Raw genomic sequence first — 23,169 nt, 5'->3', positions numbered from 1 at the left:
TATATATATATATATACGCATAAAAATAGTGCGAATTAATAATGTCCAAAAAAAAGTGCACCCCATATTAAAAAAATCAAACAATATTCATGTAATTTCCAAAGTATCTCATTAAGTCAATAATGATGGATGGATTTCTTGCCACGTGCGTATCAATCCATTAGTGGGAGCAAATGAAATTACTTTTCATCAAAAGGTTAAGTAGTCAAACCATACAATTTTTTTTCTTTTTTTATATTAGCCTGAGATCTAATCTAGATATTAAACTGTTGTATTTGCTATTCCGCCATGTCATTTATTTGTTATGTTTACCAAAATAAATATAATTAAAATATTTATATTTTAAAATAAGATAGAATTTAATTACTTTTTTATTTTTATTCTTACTCTAATAAATGTGAAAAGAGATTAATGTCGTAAAAAAAATATATCAAATGGAGATCAAATAATGAATAAGGTAAATTAGTCAAATTATAATTCTAATTGACGTTTTCTTAAAAAACCATGCAAAAGACAACATGACAAGTAATGAGCTAAACCGAGAATATTTACCAAAAATTAAAAAATAGTATTTCTTCGTTTAAATAGAAAATCAATTTCTACTTTGTTTCGTTTTAAACATGTAAAATTAATTTAATAATTTGAATTAGAATTATCAAATCAAAATTTGATAAAAAATAATAAGTATTTTACACCTTTAAATTAATCGAATTGAAATTGAAAGTATCAACTAATGCTTAAATATTGCTATTGTTTTATCTCAAAGAGAGGAAAATAGTTTCTTTTTAAACAGGTCTTCTCTTTTAAAAAATATTAATAAATTTGCCGATTTTGTATTCGTAGCAAACATTAATATAATAAAGTTTTAGATACGGAGCACAAACTACAATGTTATATTAATCGTGTTTTGAACATAATATATATATATATATATATATACACACACACTATTCAAAGACAATCTAAAGTGTTGGGCCCGTGCGCAGCACGGGCATAGGCCGTCTAGTATATATATATATATAAAAGAATCATGTTGGTGCTTTTAATTAGGTGTCATAACTTGTATACTAAATTAGAATTATGAAATTAATTACTAATACTAATTAATATAAATTATGAAGATGAAGGAATGTGAGTTATAGAGATGAATTTTTAAATTGAAATAAAATAATTAAAAATGATATAAAAGCCAAAAAAAAGAAGAGAAAAAAGATAAATAGAATCTTTGGCCATTGAGAGGTGTCACATAGAATTGTTTATTCCTAGCTTTATATTATATATTGATTAATATCCTGAATCCTATTTTACACGATTTACAATCCCATAGAATTATTATATTTCAACAGTATTGATCTTTGCCTTTTCAAAAGCATATGAGAATAAAAACGTTTAGCATCCGAAACTTCTCAATGACTTTTTATATAAAAGGTAGTTTTTATTTTCTAAAAACATGCCTAACTTTTCCTCTTTTTCACAATGGTAGTCTAACATATGCAAAAGAAGATTCTATCTGGAGACCTTTCTCTTCTTCTTTTTTTCTTCGTGAAAATGGCGTGAGATGACCAGCTTTTTAGGCCGCTTTTAAATACTAGTTTTTTATTTGAAATGTAATTGAAAAATTAATAAATTCGAATAAAAATATTGTTGTCTAAAACACAAAATATTCTAGGCTTTCTAGCATACTATGTTGGAAGTCAAAATTATACAAATGAAACTACATATTGTACTGGCTTTGGCTGTTTCAAGAATGCAACTAAAGTTTTTACGTCCAGACGAAGAATTATTAAATTAATTGAAATGAAGTGATATGACATTTCTTATTAAAGTGATGGAATATATTTAGGCGGATCAGTTGACCAGCCTATTTATTAGCTCAAGTCAGTTTGATTTGCTTTGACTTCAGTCCAAGACACCTAATTGACACTCCTATCAGCATAAACAATAAACAATGACCTTATATACTTTGGGGAAAAGGACATAAAGGGCCGTCCGATCCAAACTATTCCCACTAGATGACCTATGTTTTTCCAAATTCAAAGTGTAGCCAGCATGACCTTTTGTGGCGATTTTAGTCACCACTAAAAGTCTGCTGCAAAAAAAAAGGACTATTTGTGGAGGCTTTAGTCGCCACTAAAGATCATTTTTTTTTTTTTTGGAGGCAAAAGCCACTGAAGATCAACTATGTATAGAAAATGTATCATACGTATAAAAAATGTATCATTGTTGTAAGAATATGTATCCCTACGGTATATGTATAGAAAATGTATCATAGGTTTTTATAATTGTTGTGTAATTTGTGTATAATAAATGTATCATCAACGTATACTCACTAATCATGAATATATATTATGCATTAGTATGTACATTATACATTGATTATAAACTAATGATTCACATATTATATATATTCCATATATAATATGTATCATCAACGTATAATCACTAATCATACATACATTATACATTGATTATACACTAATGATTCACATATGTATCGAAAATGTATATCTATAGAAAATGTATCATAGGTTTGTATCATTGTTGTGTAATTTGTGTTTAATAAATGTATCATCAACGTATACTCACTAATCATGCATTAGTTATACATTGATTATACACTAATTTTTCACATATTATAAACATTCCATACATAAGTATTGAAAATGTATAATTGTTGTGTAATTTATGTATAAACTGTATCGTTCTTGTATGGAAAATGTATCATACGTCTAGACAATGTATCATACATATGCATTATATAAACTGTATCATTCTTGTATAGAAAGTGTATATAAACTGTATTATTCTTATATAGAAAGTGTATATAAACTGTATCATTCTTATATAGAAAGTGTATATATAATTTCAGCATATGTATATAAACCGTATCATTCTTGTATAGAAAGTGTATCATACGTATAAAAAATATATCATTCATATACGTATAGAAACCGTATCATTGTTATATAGAATATGTATCACTATTGTATATGTATAGAAAATATATCATACGTATAGAAACTGTATCATTATTGTATAATATGTGTATAATAAATGTTTAATTAACATATAATTTATGATTAATACATGTATAATTAACGTATAATTTATGCTCAATAAATGTATACTTACTAATTTTATTAGTTTGTAGTTGATATATTTTAGTTTGTTAAGTTTTCGATGATGGTTACTTTAGTTTATTTATTTAGTTCTTCTTTTTTAATCCCTAGTAGAAGATAGAAAAATAAATGGAAGTTTGCAGCGAACCTTTAGTGGCGATTGTTTTGAGATATTTCTTGAAGGCTCAATCAATGTATAAATATACACATACTATACATGTTTTGGAATATTTTTTGAAAGTTTAAATACTGTATAAGTATACACATATTATACATGTTTTGAAACATTTGTACAAGGCACAATATGAATTTTAACCTTTAATGGTGACTTTTTGAATTGCCACTTTAAAAAAAAAAAAAAAAAAAGAGTTGATCTTTAGTGGCGACAAAGTCGCCACGTAAAGTCTTTTTTTTTTTTTTTTTAATAAGGCGTTTGGGCTGATGGGCTGGCCAACGCTTGGGAATAGTTTGGGCCGGCCGGCCGGCTCATGATATTAGGCCCAAATGTGAGATTATTTTGACCTGTTGGCCATTGTATGTCCTTTTCCCGATACTTTGCTTTATTCATGACAAAAAAAAAAAATAACATCCGGTACTAAGGCCATCATTATACAATATATTACCCGAAAGAGCAATAACAACAAAGTAAAGGGGAAACAGCATAAATTAAGAAAAATCCAATAATAGAAAAATATTATTTTTCTAAATAATCAGCAGAAGCTTTCAAGATGACACCAAAGGCTTGGAGGTTGCCAATAGTAAGATGAATTTTTTCTACATCTTTAGTCTCAAAATCAATGGTAAGTTTGAGGATGCTTGAATTCTCATCACTCTCTATAACTTCAAATTTAACCCCATAGAAAGTGAATCCAAGATCAAGAAATCCACCTTCAACAACCTCTACTTCCTTCACTCTTTTTTCATCATCCACTGAGACATATTTCTCCTTATATGGAGCATTTCCAGGTAAACCTAATATATTGGTCCAAAGACAAAGTATTAATTAAACCATTCATCTAATTGTTGAGTAAAAATATATTTGTACCTGGATGTTTACACCAAATCATTTAACAAACTTAACCTTTTTACTCCCTTATATTGAAAAGTGGAAAAGAAGAGTATCAAATTGCCTCGTAAATAAGCAGAATATGTCAAACCTATAAATGTAAGATGTCTTGTATACACATATTTATCACTTAATCGAAGTTAAGTGGAACCCTTCAATGTTTCATTACTCAATTTAAATTAATAGTTTGGTGTAAACATCATGTGTGAAATGCAAGACAGAACAGAAAGCAAGGAAGGTGAAAGGGTGTTGGCAAAATCCAATACTGAATGTCCCGAGGGGGCGTTGTTGAATGAATTTACTTTTGAACAACCCGTTATAATAGGAAAGCCTTGTATCTTGAAATCAATTCATCAAGTTGATGATAAAATACATGGGCGTTCCGTTCCAAGCTGTGATATCTAGAATATTTAGGTCACCAGCAGTTGTAGGTTGACACACTCTTTCCCAGGCCAACAGAGCCTTCTTTGAGATTTCAGCACCACCAGTCCATGAACAAGCATTTACAATAGAAGTCACCAGCGAACAAAGGGAAGGGGAAAAAGAAAAAGAAGAGTGGGCTATAATGAGACTGCATATCTTGCATTTATTGAGAGTATGAAAATATTTTGAAGTAAAATGGTAACTTACTAACTTGCAGGACAGTACCAGCTCCGCCATTGCCTTCAATCACCTCAACTTTTTCAACAATGTGTGGGGTTATTTCAACAACAAAATTTGCCAATTCAATAGTGCCATAGAGTTTCCACACTTCACTTGCTGGTGCATTTATTTGTATTTGCTCTGAAAAATTTCCCAACATTTTTTATCTTTCCGGTGACTATATAGTCAACAAGCACTAAATATATAACACTAGTAGTTGCTAATGAGACACACATAATAATACAAGTTGATAAGATCAATTTCAACCACAAGTGTAAATGCCGTACATAATCATAATTGGCCGGCCTTCATATTTTAATTGGTTAGCGTGACTTCCTTAAATGCCAGGGCATTTGCATAGGGATATTTTGGCGGCGTTATTTAAATTGTCTTCATTTAATTTTTTTAATGTAAAAATAGACTCGGGCCTAAAATTGACAAGTTTTTCCAGATTTACAAAATCTGTCTGTCTCAAAAGTTATGTTAGGTGTGGCATAATTTCAATATATAAATTGTTCATAAAGTTCTGCTAGATCGATTGACAAAATATGTTTTGCGTAATGATGAGTGGACATATTTTGAAACAAATTATTCACAAGTATTTTAGCTGGATTGATAAAACTTCGTACTGTTTTTATTCAATCTATCTTGCTAAATTATTTTTAAATTTTGCAATTGGCAAAATTTACTTGTATTTTTCAATTATTTACAAGTTTTGTCTATTAAGTTACATGAGCAAAATTTAAAGAGTGGCCTAAAAGGTCACACGATGCAAATTTTCTACGACAAAGATACTTTATCTCCTCCTAGCTCCAAACCCAAAGTAGAAACAAGAAATTAAAAAGAAAATGAAAAATGGGAACCATGGGTTGAGCAGAAAATTAAAGGAATAATTACGGCCCAATACCCATAAGTGATCTAGTTTATTAAAATTAACCCAACAATTCACTTCTTACTCTAAATAGCCCTTCGCCTATCTAGTTTGTAGCCTAAGATCACACTTCACCCTTCAAACACTCCATCTTCTTCGGCCTTCAAATCACTTGATCCATTTTTTTCCTGGCTTTTGCCCCAATATCTTCGAGTAACTTTCATGTGTTTCCATCCTATCACTCCGTCTCATTCAATTCAATCCTCTCTTTTATCCCCTCTTCTATACCCACCATTTTTTAAAAAAAAATTAACCCTTCTTTTCAGATTAGCTACACGATCTGTGTAAAATATTAAAGGCTTCTACTCTTCCTCATTAGTAATATGTGTAATCTATGAATTTTTGTTCTTTTTTCGAAGTGAGGTAATCTAAAACCAATTTGAAATCAATTGAGCTATTGAATTGGATTTTTTTCAGAGATTTGTTTTAGGGTTCAGTTTGGGTACTCCGAAGTGAAGAGTGGACTCAAATTGGGAGTTTAAATTCATTATCTCGACACTGTAAATTGAATTGATTTCATGTGTTTATACAAAATATATACATTCGAAGTGAGGTAATGTAACACCATTTTGAAATCACCCGAGCTAAAAAATTGGAATTTATTTTCAGTAAATTTCGTGTTTATGTACATATATTGGGAACATCCCGAACAAATACAAAAAATTAGTTTCAATTCATGATCTCTACTTGTTTTTTCCGAACATCATGTGTTTAAAATCCAAAATATATAATTATATATACAAAGTATATAAATGTAAATATCTAGCTATACTTTGTATACACTATAAGTTGAGTTGGTTTCATGTGGTTATACAAAACATATACATTATGTAAAGTAAATATATATATACAGTACATATACATTATCTATACATCGATAATACAGTAGTGGGCTAGATTGACTGCAAACTAGATGTGTGAATGTATGTATGGGATATTTCCCCCAAAATAAAAAGGAAATAAATAAGAATAAAAGAACGGTTTGCCTCCTTAAAGATTCTATTCCAATTGGCAAAAGAAAAGGAAAAATAAGAGAGGGATCACTCCTCGGGCAGTCGCTAACCGTGATTTCATCCGTTGTTACTTTTTGGACATCTATTTAGTAAAGCCGTTTTTATTTTTCTCGCAATACGCCTGTTAGACTACAGTTTAAAGACCTCTTCATACAAATTGAAAATCATATGAGAAAATGTTAGAACCATGCATAATCTAGAAGTTTATAAGTTATTAAAAGTATTAAATAGCATACTAATATTTTTATCTGCAAGTTTGAACAAATATTAAGTCCGAGTCTTAACATTGTCTGTAAGAGTAATTTTCTAAAGGCTACAGGCTAGAGCCTTTGTTATTTAATACTTAATATTTAAAAATAAAGACAAATCTAATTAATTATCTAAAAAAGAGACAATTGCCTAAATCAGCCTCCAATGAGTTGGATGCAGCTTTATTTCATTTTTATTTTATGCGGTGGTTGTGTGTGTGTGTGTGCGTGGGTGCGTGGGTGGGTGGTTGGGGCGGGGCGTGGGTAAACAGTTTCTTTTACTGTTATTTTTAATTTTTCTGATTTTTTTTTAACAAAACAAGTGTTTTTATAGTACTTTTAATGTTATTAGAAATCATGTTAAATTTTTTGAAGAACAAAAAATCAATGTCTCCATTCATACTGAAAATAAATTCTTTTGGTAAATTACTTGCTTACTTCATATACATTAATGAAAAATACTTTCGAAGTAAGCAGACATTGATTGTAATAGTAACCTAAATAAATGTATTTTTTTAATTTCTCTGTATTTATCCAAGTGTTCTTATCCAGAGATCAGACAACAAGTTGATCAATTCAATTTACAACTGTTATAACTACACCGTATTGTGAATGTCTATTCAAATACAGAAAAATCTATCCTGATGCTTACAAAACTAAACATTGTGTGTAATAATTAAAACTAATAGCTCGATTTAATGTTTGTATATATTTTGGGGTCACCTATTATAAAAATATTAATGGTGTATATAACTTTAACTCTCATTTTATCGGGTTACCTATCCGAAAAGCTTATCAAAAGATATAATCCTTCTCTATAAATAGGAAGTCAATTTAGTTCAGTTGTACATCAATTGAAAGAGCAATAAAATCTCTTTCCCCAACTTCTTTGGCTATAATTTTTGTTGTTGTGTACTTTTATTATTATTTCATAACACGTTATCAGCACGAGATTCTGCCATTTTGAGTTTAATTTTCTATTTTAGGTGCAATTAGTTACACGAATGAAATATTATCAACAAGGTGTCATGATACTAGCAAAGAACTTTGGATTAACAAGAAGCAGAACGAATTATCCGGTCAGTTTGCTACCGGTTCTTTGAGGCCACTATCAATCGTGAGAAAGACACTTCTTTTATGGCTCAACGGAAAAGGATGTCATGACAAATTTAGTGGCGGTGATAACCATTATGTCACTTTTCTATCAATTCTAAAATATAAATCACAGTAGTATTAAGCAAAATGGTTATTTGATACGTTGCAAAATAAGGTTATACTACAGTCTACAAATATAGGATCCTATATCAACTGTGTTTTTATATACTTAAATTAGTTAACTGTGGATTCATGTTAAGCCTTTCCGTCAGCTTCTTTGTGTAGTTTCATCTAAATTCAGGTATGAATTCTACACTTATTGTATTTCATAAATTACGTTGTGACTATATATTTTTGTGGCAGTAGCTTATGGCTAATGATAATTTTGTGGCAGTAGCTTATGACTAATGATAAGGATAACCCACAAAGAATAGATATGGCTCTCACGAGTTTGCTATAATACAACTCGCTGGGTTCGTTTGATACTTTGATCTATGGCAACCAAATTGATTCTAAATTATTTATGTCTCAAATTTATTCCTGAAGAACAATAATGTTAAGAGGATTATGATGTTAATTTCAAATCCGGATATGAGAATTTGCGAGAAATATATGATCACCAAAAGTGACATATGTATTGTAGTGGCTACAATTAAAGACGTGAGCCGAGGGTCTTCCCGAAACAGCCTCCCTACCTAAGGTATCCTATAACAAATATCAACGTAATTATATTATTGCTATATGTTGTTGTTGTTGTTGTTGTTGTTGGCTACAATTAAAGACGTGTTAGAGAAGAATTATCTACATCATGTGTATGCCTCGATTTGCTCCTGAAGTAGCAATATTTTAAAAAATGTTATAAGATATCACAATTTTATATGCTTAAGACTCGTTCAGATGATTATGTTTCATTCTTGAAAAATGAAAATGTTTGATAAATGTTACAAATACGGATCCATTCCCTGAAGTAAATGTGACAATATGTAGCAAAACTTATGAATGCGGAAGTGTATTTGGTTGTGAAAATATCACGACTCATATCCAGAAGAGGTAGAATAATTAAGAGGAAATATTATGATTATTCTATGTTTTACTCTCAAAGTACAAACTCAAAAATTTGCTCCCGAAGTAGCAAAACTCTGGACCCTACTCCCGAAGTAGTTGTACTTTGAACTCTATTCCCGAAGTAGTAGAACTTTAAACTTTACTCCTGAAGCAAAAAGAATTAGTAAAATATCTGAGAAATTCTGAAGCAATGTCTTCTTCTGCTTGAGCAAAATAACGAGCTATTGATGAACATCGTATTTCAAGTACATTTGAATAATCAGGTTTCATTGCCTGAAGTGAATGAAGAAATACCACTTAAAGAAAAAGGAAGCAGAGTAAAGTGCTTTCTATTATAACCACATTGATACATTATGGTTAGTTGTTATTAGGGAAAAGTGTTCAAAACAAACTTAAACTATGGCCAAAGTTGCCATAACACACCTAAACTTTGCGGGGGTCCTATGACCCCCCTGGACTTATTTTTTGTGTATTATCTACGCTTTCAAATGGACAAAGTCACCCAAACTCGTTTGAGTGTATGCACGCGCTTTTTGATATTTAGCGACCTAACTCTTAACGTTTGAATCTTAAAAATCGTTATAAGTGCACTTATAGTGACCAAATTTTTTTTCCAATCGTTAGAGCTAATTTTTCTTTCAACAATCGTGCCTTTTTGCTTTCCTTTGTGTTGAGTTTAAAAGATTTAATTATTCTTCAATTGGGTATTTTTTATTTCTCCACTTTCCAAAATTTCAAACCCAAAAAAACTCCATGTGACGACCAAATCAAACGGGTCTTTTTCGATATTATATAGGATTTGTGACATTGTCGACATTGAAAACATGATTAATCATAAAATGATTAAGATAGTAGAACAAGTAAACAAAAACTCCATTAGGGAAGTCGAGTTTCGACTTGAAGCTTTCGTATCCGGGTCTTCAAATTCCGGATTTGATGAATAAAATTCTTGGTTCCGATTGTTTGAAGTCGAACTCAAGCTTAGAAGACGTTCGGAACGTGAAGAAGAACCGAACGACTCCATGATCATTTCATGAACAAAGCTTGAAGCTTTGAACTCGAATTTGATTTAATAAATTAGCTCCATTTCGAGTAGGTGATATATCAAAAGAACCGGAATGTCGAGAGGAATTTTCGAATAAGAAATTTGGTGATGTTTGGTTGAGATTTGAAGTGCATTAGGATCAAATTTCAGTTTTTTCTATGAAGAAGATGAAAATTTATTATTTTAAAGATACATTTCATATTATTTGACAACATATATTTGCGAGGGGGTCCTAGAAACTCCGGACTTATTTTTTATGTATTATTTACACTTTTATATGGAATCTTACGACTCAAAGAGAGTAGATACAATCGCTTGAGTCACCATATAAAAGCGTACAAAATATCTCTTTAATGAAACCATTCCACGTTGGATAAAATTGTGTGTGTTTAATATTAATTTTGGCCATAATGTTTAGTGTGTTTTGAACCCTTTTCCCTTGTTATTAATTTCCTTGAAGGAAATAAATATTAATGTATCCCTTCCTGAAGGATGTGATTTATATTTGCTTGCCGCTTTGATACAAAATATTCACTTGTGAATGGCTAATCTATTGAAGGAGATAACTTCAAATATGCTTGATATTAAAGCTTAACGTTTACTTTTCGTATTTCATTTGATTACTGTTTTCTTTCATGACATCAGTAGTTTTTCTTTCGTTATACCAGAAGTATCTAAAATATATTTGGTAATAAAAATTAATGATCAAGGATTACAGAAGAGCTAATTATTTATCTACAAGTATCATGACACCCAACAGTGTCCAAATAATCTATGATTATGGTTAATAAATTGAAGTCTCTCGAAGAGCTTAAATATGATAACACCATTCATCCTAGATCATAATTGTTACAATCGGAACATCAAATTGTAGTAAACCTGAAGTTTACTAGCAATAAAAATGGTTATCATAGTGAGACTACAAATGATTGAAAGATTAAATATGTCTCTCTTTACTACTTGTAAGAAATACGTATATTAATAGAAATAAAACAATAATGCTGATTATAGATCACATACCACGATAAATCAGAAGTTTATTGATGTTAGATCTCATGCAATAGTAAACCAAAAGTTTACTAAAATAAATGGCACTCGTCATGGTGAACTTGAAGTTTACTAGTACGGATAATTATTGTCCTGATTTAAATTTGATGTGCTAATTTGGTATTCGAAATATATTGAATTGTTTGTGTTGTTTGTTCTCATGATAAGTTGATTACACCAGCTAATGTTGGGACTAAATTTCCTAAATTCTAAAAAATATAAAAGGTGATTGTGGGCCCCTTCACCTGCGATGTGATGTCTTAAATAGATGCATCTATGAGACGGTCACATATACGTATATTGTCAACTGGCAGTTTGACATTTACGAAGTTGCTTGCTCAAAATAATTGAGATGGAAGCACAATTTTCAGAATATGTAATCAAGATAATTCATCTTGATAATGCTGGTTTACATCCAAGATGGTTTGATGTTGAATGCCTCTGATATATAGCTAAACCATTGCTTATGAGAACAAAGCTTCATGTTTTGGTCAGAGATATGATATATTGCATACAACAAAATTTGTATGCTTCAGATCAATACTATGATAAATTCTCCCCTCATAATTGATTCAGGGTCAGGAACTAGATATTTCCATCTTATAGCTTTTGATGTGCGGCACATGATTAATGAATATACCACGATGTACACAGATGGATTTCCTAAAGAAAGTGGGGATATGTGTTAGTTTCTCTTAGCACTTGGGAAAGAGAATAAGTTGAACTAAGAAATATGTTGTGAATTATCATCGATGATCCTCAAATAATTCAAGTCAAATGTTTTGAAGCATTTGCCGATCCATCTATTTCATATTTCATTTGCAACAAAATGCAATTTATGTTTGAAGTTTTATTTTAAATTATTTATGTATTCTTGTATCACAGTCTCAACTTTTTATGATTTTTAGCACTTAAACATTTAAATGAATTAACTTTTAAAAAAAAAAAATAGTCGTTGGCTATTCTTGCTTAAATATCCAAATAGCTGTGAGAAATCTTCATTCCAACAACATATGCAAGATATACACAGTTATACAATCAACATATACAAGATATAAACAAATATGCCAACAACATATACAAGATATACACAAAGATACAATCAACATAGACAAGATAAACACAAATATACAAACAAAATATATAGTTTTTTTTTTTTTTGGTCGAACATATATAAGTTATTTTGATATGTCTATATATGTTTAAGTAATACTTCCTAACATTATTGTTAAATTATTGTAGTGTATGAATTTTGAAACTAAAATTAAACTTTGTATTACATTCAAATTATTGAGCTCTAATGGTATATAAATTTTACATTAGAGATAACTATTTGAATTTCGAAGCCTAAAATGCAATAACTATCATACTTAAAATACATTACTCCCTTCGTTCCATTTATGTGGCACCATTCGAATTTTAACAGTCAAACAGTTTTTCTTTGATCATTATTTTTTTATGTCTTTTAAATATTTAAATTATTAATTATTATGACTTATAGTACTCTTTGCGTAGTTTCTAAATATGTAAATTTTAATTCAAGAAACTTGAAGATTTTATGTCCGAATTTAAAAGGGGTACAACACCACATATGTGTATGTGATATATACACACACACACTTGCACTTATTCTCGAGCATAGAGAATTTTATTAAGTATCTAATGTGAGTCATATACACACACACACTTAAATAAGCATCTATTTTTATGAGTTATATAAATTATTTTTTATGTATATATAGTATATAAATTTTAGATGATTTTATGTATACTTTTTAATGAAATTATCTTTCTAATTTAAAAAAAAAAAGCTAAACCATTTATACACACAACTTAAATAAGCGTAGAGAAGTATAAAGTTTATATAATGAAACTATATGCATAGTTAATTTTTTGTAAATATATAAATAAGCATCTTTGGTAGTATAAAGTTTATATAATAACTATATGCTCCAAATATACTAAGTATATAAACTAATAGATGATTTAACTCATTATTTATAAGCATTATTTATGATTTTAGCTTTTTTAAAAAAAAAAAAAAAAAAAAGGAATTGAAACCTTTTTTCACCATTGATCTTTGGTGGCTGCGCGAAGCACGAACAAGTTTACTAGTTCTATTATATATCAATAATATTCTATTATATAAATTTCAATTTTTTGTATAATAGTATGTGTTTACCATTTTCTATATGCTCTATATAATAGTAGTATACTATGTATATACTAAATATATTTAATTTGGCTATTAGTTGATGATTTTGGCTTTTATTAAAAAAAAAAAAAAAAAAAACAACTAAATTATCGGATATCTTTTGGGCTAGGAAACAACGATTAGTGGGGCCATCACACGGGCTCACTAGTTGGTGTAATGTTCCACCTTGTCCGGTATCGGATTTGCTAATAAAGCCCTTACGATGTTCATGACCAACCCCCTACCCCTTAGCGGGCCCATTCGAGGAGATCGTGATGGCCGGGGATTCGTATTCGTATCGAAGAGATGCGACAAAGTTAGTGTGAAGTGAGGAAAACTAATTGAAATTGAAGAACACAATTTTTCAAAAAACATATCTTAATTTTTGTGATTAATTTTATTTCTTCTAGAAAACAAAGATACGCAAAAACTGAAACAACTAAATTATCTAATATCTTTTGTGATGATTAACTTAGAACATGCATTATTATTATTCCTATTATTATTATTATTATTATTATTATAATAATAATAATAATAATAATAATAGTAATAATAATAACAACAACAAATAAGTAAAAAAATCACGAATATGAATGTTGGTTGATCAAAATGTCATTTAAATATTGAACGACTTTATACCCTTCAAAAAGCTATTATTTCTTCAACAAAAAATTACCAGTTGGACGAAATTGTAAAGTTAAATCCTCTTCCGAATGTGAATTTACATGTAATTCTAAAATTAATCAAGTTCAACTTTTTTTATATAATGTCCTACCCACTCTTGAAGTTTTAAACCATACAGAATCATGGTTGATAGGTGCATTAAACCACTTCTTACCACTTTATGAAGGATTTTGTTGCCTCGTGAAATTCTTTAATAAATGGCTTTGGTAGCGATTGCCGCAGTCTGCACACACGAAATATGAGTTTAGGTTAATCTGTGATTAATTTGAGAAGACTTAATTTCGTAAACTCGTCTTTTGGTTGAGAAAAGATCATTTATGGTCATAATTATGACTAAGAGACATAAGATCTCGAGTTTGAGTATTATCGAGAATATCAATTTCAAAGAAGAAAGTATCAGATACAATCCTAATTATAGCAATATTTTTGTAACTCATAAAATAAATGTATATAATTACAAATAGTATTATCAATTTCAAAGAAGTGCATACAGTCCTATATTATAATTATATTTTTGTAACTCACAAAATAAATGTATAGAATTACAAAAGAGCAAAAATATTTTGAGTTGAGGTGCATGAATGATGATGTACTGGAAAATCAAAAGAGCAATGGCTATTTTCTTAAAGACTCAGAGCCTTTCCAGAAGCAATATGCTGCCGTGCTAATACAGTTAAATGAAGTCAATTAGCAGGTATGGTTATCCTCGTATTTTAATTTACTAAGATGCACAAAGCTTGCTACAGCATTCATTTGCTTTGGCAGGTTTGTAAAATTCTAATTTTGCCTTAAGGCAGAGTTTTGCCTAAAACTCTCCCTTAAGGTAGGGTTGAATCTCTCCCTTAGGGCCTGTTTGGAAAGCCACCCAAGTAATTGGAATTGAATGTAATTGAGTGTAATTACACAGTTTGGCCTATTTGTTTGACCAAGTTATTATTCTAATATTTGAAACTACACCTCTTAATATTGGAAAGAATGAGTCATTAACAAACTTGACATGTAACGAGTGACGTTGTTAAAGTAGAATTTCATTGTGAATGAGGTTATAGAGTTATATTTTTCCTTTCTTTTGAATTATTTACTTAAGCTACGTTGGAACTTACTTATGTAATGTTGGAATTCGACATAAGAGTATTATGTTGAACTTTTTCTTTTGGATTTTGAATTTAGGTTATATTTCCAATTTTAAGTTATTTGCTTTCACATTGCATGTTGTTTATTTTTCACTTACATTTGATGAATTTTTGTGTCAAACATTTGAATAATGTTATGGTACTATATTTATTAATATTATTTTTTTGTCAAACATCCAATCCATAACGTTCTCACAAAAAAAGTATTCTTTTAAGTTTTATAATTAATTAAAATTAAATATTAATTTGAAAAATATATATTAATTATTTTTGTTACAATATTAGTTATAAATATATGATTATTAATTAATATATTTTCAAGAAACAATGCGTTATTAAATAACTAATTTAATATCATTTATGAAGGAAATATTTTTTAAATATTAATTTTAAATTTGTTATAATTAAATTTTATTTTTAAATTAAACTGACTGTGTAATTACACTTGTTCAACCAAACAGCATGCTTGTAATTACACTGTAATTACGTTATGACAAACAAACGTTAAAAATTATGTCATTGTAATTACATTTTTTTGTGTAATTACTAGGCTGTGTAATTACTACCCTAGTAATTACACCAATTCCAATTACCAGGTGGCTTTTCAAACAAGCCCTTAAGGTAGAGGTGAAACTCTCCTCGAATCATGCAAAATTCTGGCTTAAAACAGAGTTTGCCTTGCGAATCCAAACTTTGTCTGGCGAATTACCAAAGGATTCTAACGAGGGGCAAAAAATCGCAAAAATTAAAGACCACCCAAAATAAGGGCATTCCTGTGAATTGCCCAATATAATATAATGTTGGTTTTCGTTTGGTTCGATTTGCTTTATTCAGTTAAAGCCAAATTATAGCAATTATGGTCGGATTGTTTTCATATCAAACCAAATTACTCGTCCTTTGTTTCCTATTTGACTCGATATTTGACTCGATTTATCAGTTTGGCATGATTAGTGAATTTTTCTTATACACCCTAATTATAAGTGAACTTAACTTGATGAAGTAGATATTGACGGTACAAAGAATTTAACTCATTACCTTATAATTAATCTGATTATATAAATATTTTTTACATTATCAATGTATATTGTCCAATATCAGTTGGAGCAACACTGACTTTGAAAGACCAATTATATAAGGTCTATTCTCAGTGGCACGTTCATAGGAAATCAAGTCACAACATATTTTATTTTTACATTTTCCGGAAGCTAGCCAAGATGGAATCCTAGGACCCTCGTGCAATTTATTTACCTCTCCTCTCAATATTTTTTGTTAAATTCAAACTCGGCGATAGCAGCCATTGACAGATTAGCCTAATTTTTACTTTAACTACAAAAATCCTCATAAACAAATCAATAATATCTCTACCTAATTAAACGTTGTACTACTATAAAAACCATTAGAACTAAAACAAACATAAAAACAAGTTCATAACATATCCTTTCACGAATCATCGCTTACTAAAAATTTCTGCGTATATTGCCTCTGTGCTCTGCCAATATCACCACCGTTAGGAGGATGAAAGGAGCAATTTCAGATGAGATAGAAGTGAATGTGCCTGCAAATGTAGCATGGGAGCTCTATGGCACATTGCATCTATCTAGGCTTATTGCGCAAGAGTTGCCTACTCTTATTAACAAAGTTGATGTAATTGAAGGTGATGGTAGTACTGGAACTGTAATCAAAGTCACTTTTCATGAAGGTACGTAAAACCATCTCATCATCTCAAGTATGATCTATTCTATGCCTACGCCCTACATACAATATGAATAGAAGAATATATATGACCCTATAAGGATCTTTTGTATTTCATTTTCAGATCTCTAGTGTTATCTTTTACCGATCTTCTGTGAAAAAGGTGATATAACTAAAATCATACTTGTAAGAACTACAAGATCAAATCTCTTGTGCTATTAGAGCTACAAGCTTCACCATGAGCAAGCAATATGATGTCCGTCTGCTTCATAGACAAGGCATGTTTCGTACTTTACTTACGACCTCGTAAGGTACTAAACACTAGAGCTAAGTGTAGTGTGATATAGTAGTAAGCACTTCTTTCTAGGCCCCTTCCCCAATTACTGGATCGTTTCAGTGTTTCGGGTACTAAAACCCTCGGTCAAATTCATTCACATAAAATTGTGTAGGACCATAGTGATTAATTTAACTTATCTAACGTAGACAAAATATTTCATTTCATTTGGTGATCAACATCTGGTCACAAAGGGGTATCATTCACTTACTTACATGTATTTAGTATATATTGATTATGTTTTTTCTTTAATTTTGTTTAAATAGGTACACCAGGACTACCTTATTTCAAGGAGAGATACAACATAGTGGATGATGAGAAAAGATACAAGCAAACTCAGGTGATTGAAGGTGGATATGTTGATCTTGGCTATACTTTTTTTGGAGTTGGGTTTGAGGTGAATGAGAAGGATGAAAATTCATGCATTACAAAATTTACAGTGAGTTATGAAGTGGAAGATGTGAAGCTTGCACATCATGCATTCACTTTGGTTGAGCCATTGCAAACTGTCATCAAATCTGCCAAGACTTCTCTAACAAACAAGACACATAAATGAGTCATGAAGTCATATCATCTAATTAATTAAAACGACCAAAATTTTTATATTTTTATTTCTATCAAATTAATCAGTTAGTTCAGCTATCAAGAATAAAGAAAGCTAGATTTATGTGATGCAAAAATAATATTATCATCTTCTTGTTAGTTTGTTGTCTTTTTCCAAGTTCTAATATATCATTCCATGTGCTAAGTAGCTTCCGAATACCGAATGGAGCTTTTATGCATCTATGCGTTTTTTCTTGGTAAGGGAAAAAAAGATATCAATGCATGTAAAACAATATTCCTGTCACTTTAATTTCATTTCATGTGAAGGTATTTGACTGGAAATAGAGATTAAAAAAAATAAAAAAAGACTTCTCAAAATTGTGATCTTAAATATACCATGACGTACTAGAAAATCATGTCACTAATGGGTACATTAATTAGGAAGTTTAAACTTATATAATTTTTAAATATAAATAGCTTAAATTCTTTTCGAAATGAATGAAAGAAAAAGTGTCACGGCGTGGTGCTGCTCAATGAGCTAGGTCATTGGTCGTCAAGTTAGGCTCTTCTATTTAGTTGCAATCGTATTAAATTTGAAAATTCGGGGAGAAAAGGACACTCAAATCGTATTAATCGTATTATTTGCTTACACATAAGCAATCATTCTCTTTGAAGACAAATCCGAAAAATATTTTCTCAACCAACTTAACTTACATAAAAAAGTGTCGTACCGAGGTATTTATAGGAATTCATCAAACATGCATGTACCCATTCTAGTACATGTATCAGAATTTAAATCTAAACATTTCTTATTCCTAGACCCTTGTTCATGAATAAAAACATTCGTGCATCTTAGCATTAATTTCTAATACATGAACTAGGTAAATTCATATATTTGGAATGAATCTAGTTTAATTTTTCAAACCATTGGTCGTCAAGTCATGCAAAACATATGTTGCTCAGACTAATCATAGATGCTCAACAAGCTAAGCAGCTACTTAGTAGTATGGTGTATCAAATTAGGCAGCGAAAGAATGCAGTGGCAGAGTAAAACTTGTGGGTCATGGTCTCAAAGTTGTAATATTACATAGTGTTTGCTGTCCATTAACAGGCCAGACAACACAAAACCCTTTCTTCTCTAAGTGTCATAGAGATAGTAAGGAGTGACTTCCCAATAAAAACCTAAATATTTATGCAGTTGGTAAACCCTTTGACTGATGACTACTTAGAATTTTTCCAATTCACGTGTGGTATGTGATTTCTTATCAAACATTCCATCAATCAAATATTGTTTTTAGCGTGTTGTTGTCACTTAAGGAATTGCAAATCAGTATACAATTTTCTTCTTCTGAATGTAGCTTTGTATGTTAGTTTTAAAAAGATTGGGAACGTAACCCCTTTAGCATGATTGTCAACAGAGTCCCGAATTTTTTTTAATAATGTATTGTATGATTTTATTTTCACTTTAGATAATATTGAAGTTTGTGGAAAAAATGAAAAAGTAAAAAAAAAACTTTATTTAAAAAAAGAAAGAAAGACTCAATACTTTTAAACACTAGAAGATATTAAATTTTAAATTAAATTACTAAAATATTTATATTAATAAATTAAAAAAAAATCAATAATATCCAAGTTAATGTATTGGAAACACATGGCTAACATCTTATTAACTTGAATTAATTTTTACTAATAATAATAATAATAGTATTATGTGAAATTAAATACTATATGTCTTTCAAGAATATTATATTACAAATCACAAGTATGCAAACATAAGTCTTTTATACCATACCATATCACATGTAGAGCATGCAAAGTGCATGTCCTATATGAAAGGAGGACTCTTCTTCTTTACATTGAGATTATGTGTCATATACGAGAGGAGGACTAACCTCTTTGCAAGAAAAACCTAGACCAAAACTAATGCCTATGTCTCGGAGCAGTCCTCTACGTCATCTCGGACGCAAGACAAAGATGTTGCTGACATACTATTTGAAGTCGGTCCTTGTCTCGGGCTAGCACATATGATTATCTATCCAACAATCAAATAAACCTTCGCTCCTTTGAATGATGCGCCTTTGGTAATACACGTGGATCGTGCTTGTTCTTGTGACACCTACAAACAAATCATATTAAAATAATATTATAAATCAGATAGATTTTTAAAAAAGTCATTTTTTTCTTACTCAGAGATATTAATCTCTTATTGCTTGGTGATTCATTTTGTTATGAATGAGATCGAATCTTGACATGGTGTTGCAATTTTTGTTTTCCTGCAGACTCTTGATTGTTTCTTGTACTTTTTGATTCCTAATATTTATTCAACATTTGAGTTCTTTTTCTTCACTTATGTGTTTGGTGTGGCCTTGATGTTCCAAGCGTCAGAGCTGATGATCCATAGGCTGCTATTGCTCTCGAACCGAATAGTAACTTACATTGCATTGTTTTACAGACACTCTGTGTTGACACCCAATTTTGTCCCTCCGTTATTCCAATTTATTTCCTTGGGCTTTTAAATTTATTAACGAGCTAAATACTTTGTTTTCACTACTATTTTTATTACTATTAACCTCGTTACTTTCATTACTTTATCACAAATTTTAAATAGTTCGTCATCGTTTCATTTTGGGATTTGTACTCGTTAAATTAGTCTTACTTTATTAAATCCTTTAATTTCTAGATAGTAATTACTATTTACCTTCACATAGTATATGTTGTACTAGATATTAAGTTAAAAGCCCAAGAATAATTAAAATGAAGGAGGAATGACCACAACAAATTAAAACAATCTTAAAAACTCAATTTTTAACCGCCCACTTCACTTATTCATCATCAACACCAAAAGAGCCTTAATCCCTCCACCGCACCTCTCGTTCTCTCTCCTCCACTCTCTCTCGTTCCTCCCTCTTCCATTTCTAGCTAACACCCCAAACCACTTTGATGCATCAGCCTCTCATCTCTCTCTCTCTCTCCCCCGTGAAAAGCTTGGCTTTATCCCCATTTTGGAAAAAGGTTTGAAAATATATCAAAATAAGATGGTGTCACTTGTACTTTAATTTAGTTTCAGCCTTTTTATAATCAAGACAAAATGTAATAAACACTTGAAAATAAGTATTCCCGCTCATTAGAATCCTAACCCTCTTACTCCCTATAAATACGATCTTATACTTGAGGATTTTACCCCCTAAAGTTTTATACGATTTGAAAAATATTTGAACATTTTCTCATACATAAACTTTCGGGTCCGTTTTTAATGGCAAGCAATTAAAATTTCGAAGAAAAGACCATATATTTCACTTTTTAGTAGATTAAGTAGCTATATATTCACACATGTTTGAGGTGGATTTGGATAGTTTCAAAACCCAAGTTTAAATTTTTAATAAACATGTCTAAATAGCAGTTTAAAAATCTATATATGTACGTCTTATTTTAATTTAAAATTTTAGTTATATAAATGGTAAAAAAAAGATTAAAATGGAGTCAACTAATTCTATGTCAATGATTTTGTGTTTAAAATCAAAATGAATCAATCTCATGTTAATTCCACTCACTTGACTTGATGTTTAAAATTTGGACCGCCTATATGTTACTTGATGTGTGTGCCTCCGATCATCACCTTCAATCTTATTCATCCGGAGCCATTTTTTTAATAATGTATCATGCTTGTTTATTCTATCTTGACTCATGCTTGACCATATGTGCACATTATTAATGAACCTAACCTATAGAAAAAGTTAGTGTCTTTTAGAAGTATTTAGTGTTTTAGTTCCATATCCGTGACTAGGATGTCCAAAAAGAAATTAAATCTTGTTTGATCTGTGAAATATGGTTGTTGGTTAAAATAAACTACAAAGTAATTGAACTATAATGTTCGATAATAACTTGTTGTTTAGCCGTAGTTTATTTAAGGGATCAAGGGAATATTCATTTGAACTTATAATATTATAGGACAAAACCTTATGTTAGGAGTATCTTTGGCAGGAACATGAGCATTCCTCACCGTTTCATATTTTTTCGAATTATAATTAATAGTTGGCTGAATTAGCCCATTTTTTAAGTCTAGAGTTGGTTTTAACTATTAGCGCAACATGTATGCAAAGTATGAATCCATTTCTCTTGATTGTTTATACTTCGATACATTAAAATTCTATCCGATTCGATACGCCTTTCCTCTACCTATGGTCATTTGTTAGTGATTATGGAGTTAATGTAAGTCTTATGTGGTTTGAATTACTGGATCTTTCTAATGTTTTTAACAAGGATAATCGATAGTTTAAGCCGATTTGCTCATGGTATTTTTAACAAAGGAATATATTCGTATATACATATAGACAACACGTCCCTTCTTTTGAATCTATATTATACATGTCTAGCCCTATTTATTGATTATGTACTAATTCTTTTCCTTTTCTTGAAGAACGAAAGACTCTTCCTCCTCATTCGGTGTTGGGCTAAAAGCTAACAAGATAGGTCAACAAAAAAAAGATTGTGGTCAAAGGGCAGATCACACGGCATATCGAATGGGCCAAACCTATTTAACACATCTGTTTCTTTACTTTATCTTTGTGTGTTTGCTTACTTACCTAACATTTATCTTATTTTTGTCTTTCTTAGCCTATAATAATAACTATATCTTCCAAACAAATCATGTTGATCTCAAAATATTTTTAAAATAATCAATCTTTTAAACATTAAAATCCTCTCTCGCTCGATTTCGTCATATTTTGATATAGTGAAACTTTAAAATTTTACTGATACTAATCTTACGGTAACTTTTTTTTAAATTTATTAGTAGGCACAATTTATTCTCCTCAAATACTTATAAAACGTTACCCATCCCGCGTTTTTTTTTTTAGTTTATTTAACTAAACTTTTTATACAAATTGCTAATTCTACAAGTCCTATTTTAATGGCATTCTCACATGTCTATCTATAATTTTAGCAATACTTACAAAGCTATTTTCTTTTCTATAATATTATACTTACACTTAGCCTAATTAAATTTGAGTTCGGATTAACCATTATTAATGGAATTTAGAGGATGCCTAATACCTTCCCTTCTAGATTATCTTGAAATCAATTTTGGTTTGTAGCCTTGACTTTAAATAAATGACTTTAATAAACTTTAGAAGCCCTAATTTAGTAAATAATTAGGTGGCGACTCCTTAACTCTAAATAACCCCGGAATTATTGCTCTCGAACGTTATAAACTATTTTGACTCCGGTTAAAATAGGGTATAACACTCTGTATTTTGCTTTGTAGTTTTATATAAATTAGCAATCACTTCAAATTAGCCACCCGGTAACATACAGTT

The 23,169-nt window shown here is 30.1% G+C and overlaps 2 protein-coding genes across 2 annotated transcripts; one reads left to right on the top strand and one right to left on the bottom strand.

Moving 5' to 3' along the window:
* Nucleotides 1-3,707: 3,707 nt before the first annotated feature.
* Nucleotides 3,708-5,024, bottom strand: LOC132040679 (norbelladine synthase-like). The gene is made up of 2 exons (XM_059431335.1): nucleotides 4,816-5,024; nucleotides 3,708-4,091 (listed from the first exon to the last, which is right to left on the bottom strand). The coding sequence occupies exons 1-2, from the start codon at nucleotides 4,985-4,987 to the stop codon at nucleotides 3,814-3,816; spliced, it is 450 nt and encodes a 149-aa protein (XP_059287318.1). The 5' UTR covers nucleotides 4,988-5,024; the 3' UTR covers nucleotides 3,708-3,813.
* Nucleotides 5,025-16,684: 11,660 nt separating this feature from the next.
* Nucleotides 16,685-18,059, top strand: LOC132040588 (norbelladine synthase-like). The gene is made up of 2 exons (XM_059431240.1): nucleotides 16,685-16,984; nucleotides 17,578-18,059. Exons 1-2 carry the CDS (start codon nucleotides 16,801-16,803, stop codon nucleotides 17,865-17,867), a joined length of 474 nt encoding a protein of 157 aa, XP_059287223.1. The 5' UTR covers nucleotides 16,685-16,800; the 3' UTR covers nucleotides 17,868-18,059.
* Nucleotides 18,060-23,169: the final 5,110 nt, after the last annotated feature.

The sequence above is a fragment of the Lycium ferocissimum genome, chromosome 12 (genome assembly GCF_029784015.1).
Source record: "Lycium ferocissimum isolate CSIRO_LF1 chromosome 12, AGI_CSIRO_Lferr_CH_V1, whole genome shotgun sequence".
NCBI classification, from domain to species: domain Eukaryota; kingdom Viridiplantae; phylum Streptophyta; class Magnoliopsida; order Solanales; family Solanaceae; genus Lycium; species Lycium ferocissimum.
The sequence above is the reverse complement of the archived record's forward strand: the minus strand, read 5'-3'. Positions and strand labels throughout refer to the sequence as shown.

Excerpts from the sequence above, each read along its gene's own strand:
- LOC132040588 (XM_059431240.1), top strand. The coding sequence starts at position 16,801 with ATGAAAGGAGCAATTTCAGATGAGATAGAAGTGAATGTGCCTGCAAAT. Across the intron at positions 16,985-17,577 it reads CAAAGTCACTTTTCATGAAG|GTACACCAGGACTACCTTAT; the intron begins GTACGTAAAACC and ends TTGTTTAAATAG.
- LOC132040679 (XM_059431335.1), bottom strand. The coding sequence starts at position 4,987 with ATGTTGGGAAATTTTTCAGAGCAAATACAAATAAATGCACCAGCAAGT. Across the intron at positions 4,092-4,815 it reads TGGTACTGTCCTGCAAGTTA|GTTTACCTGGAAATGCTCCA; the intron begins GTAAGTTACCAT and ends CCAATATATTAG.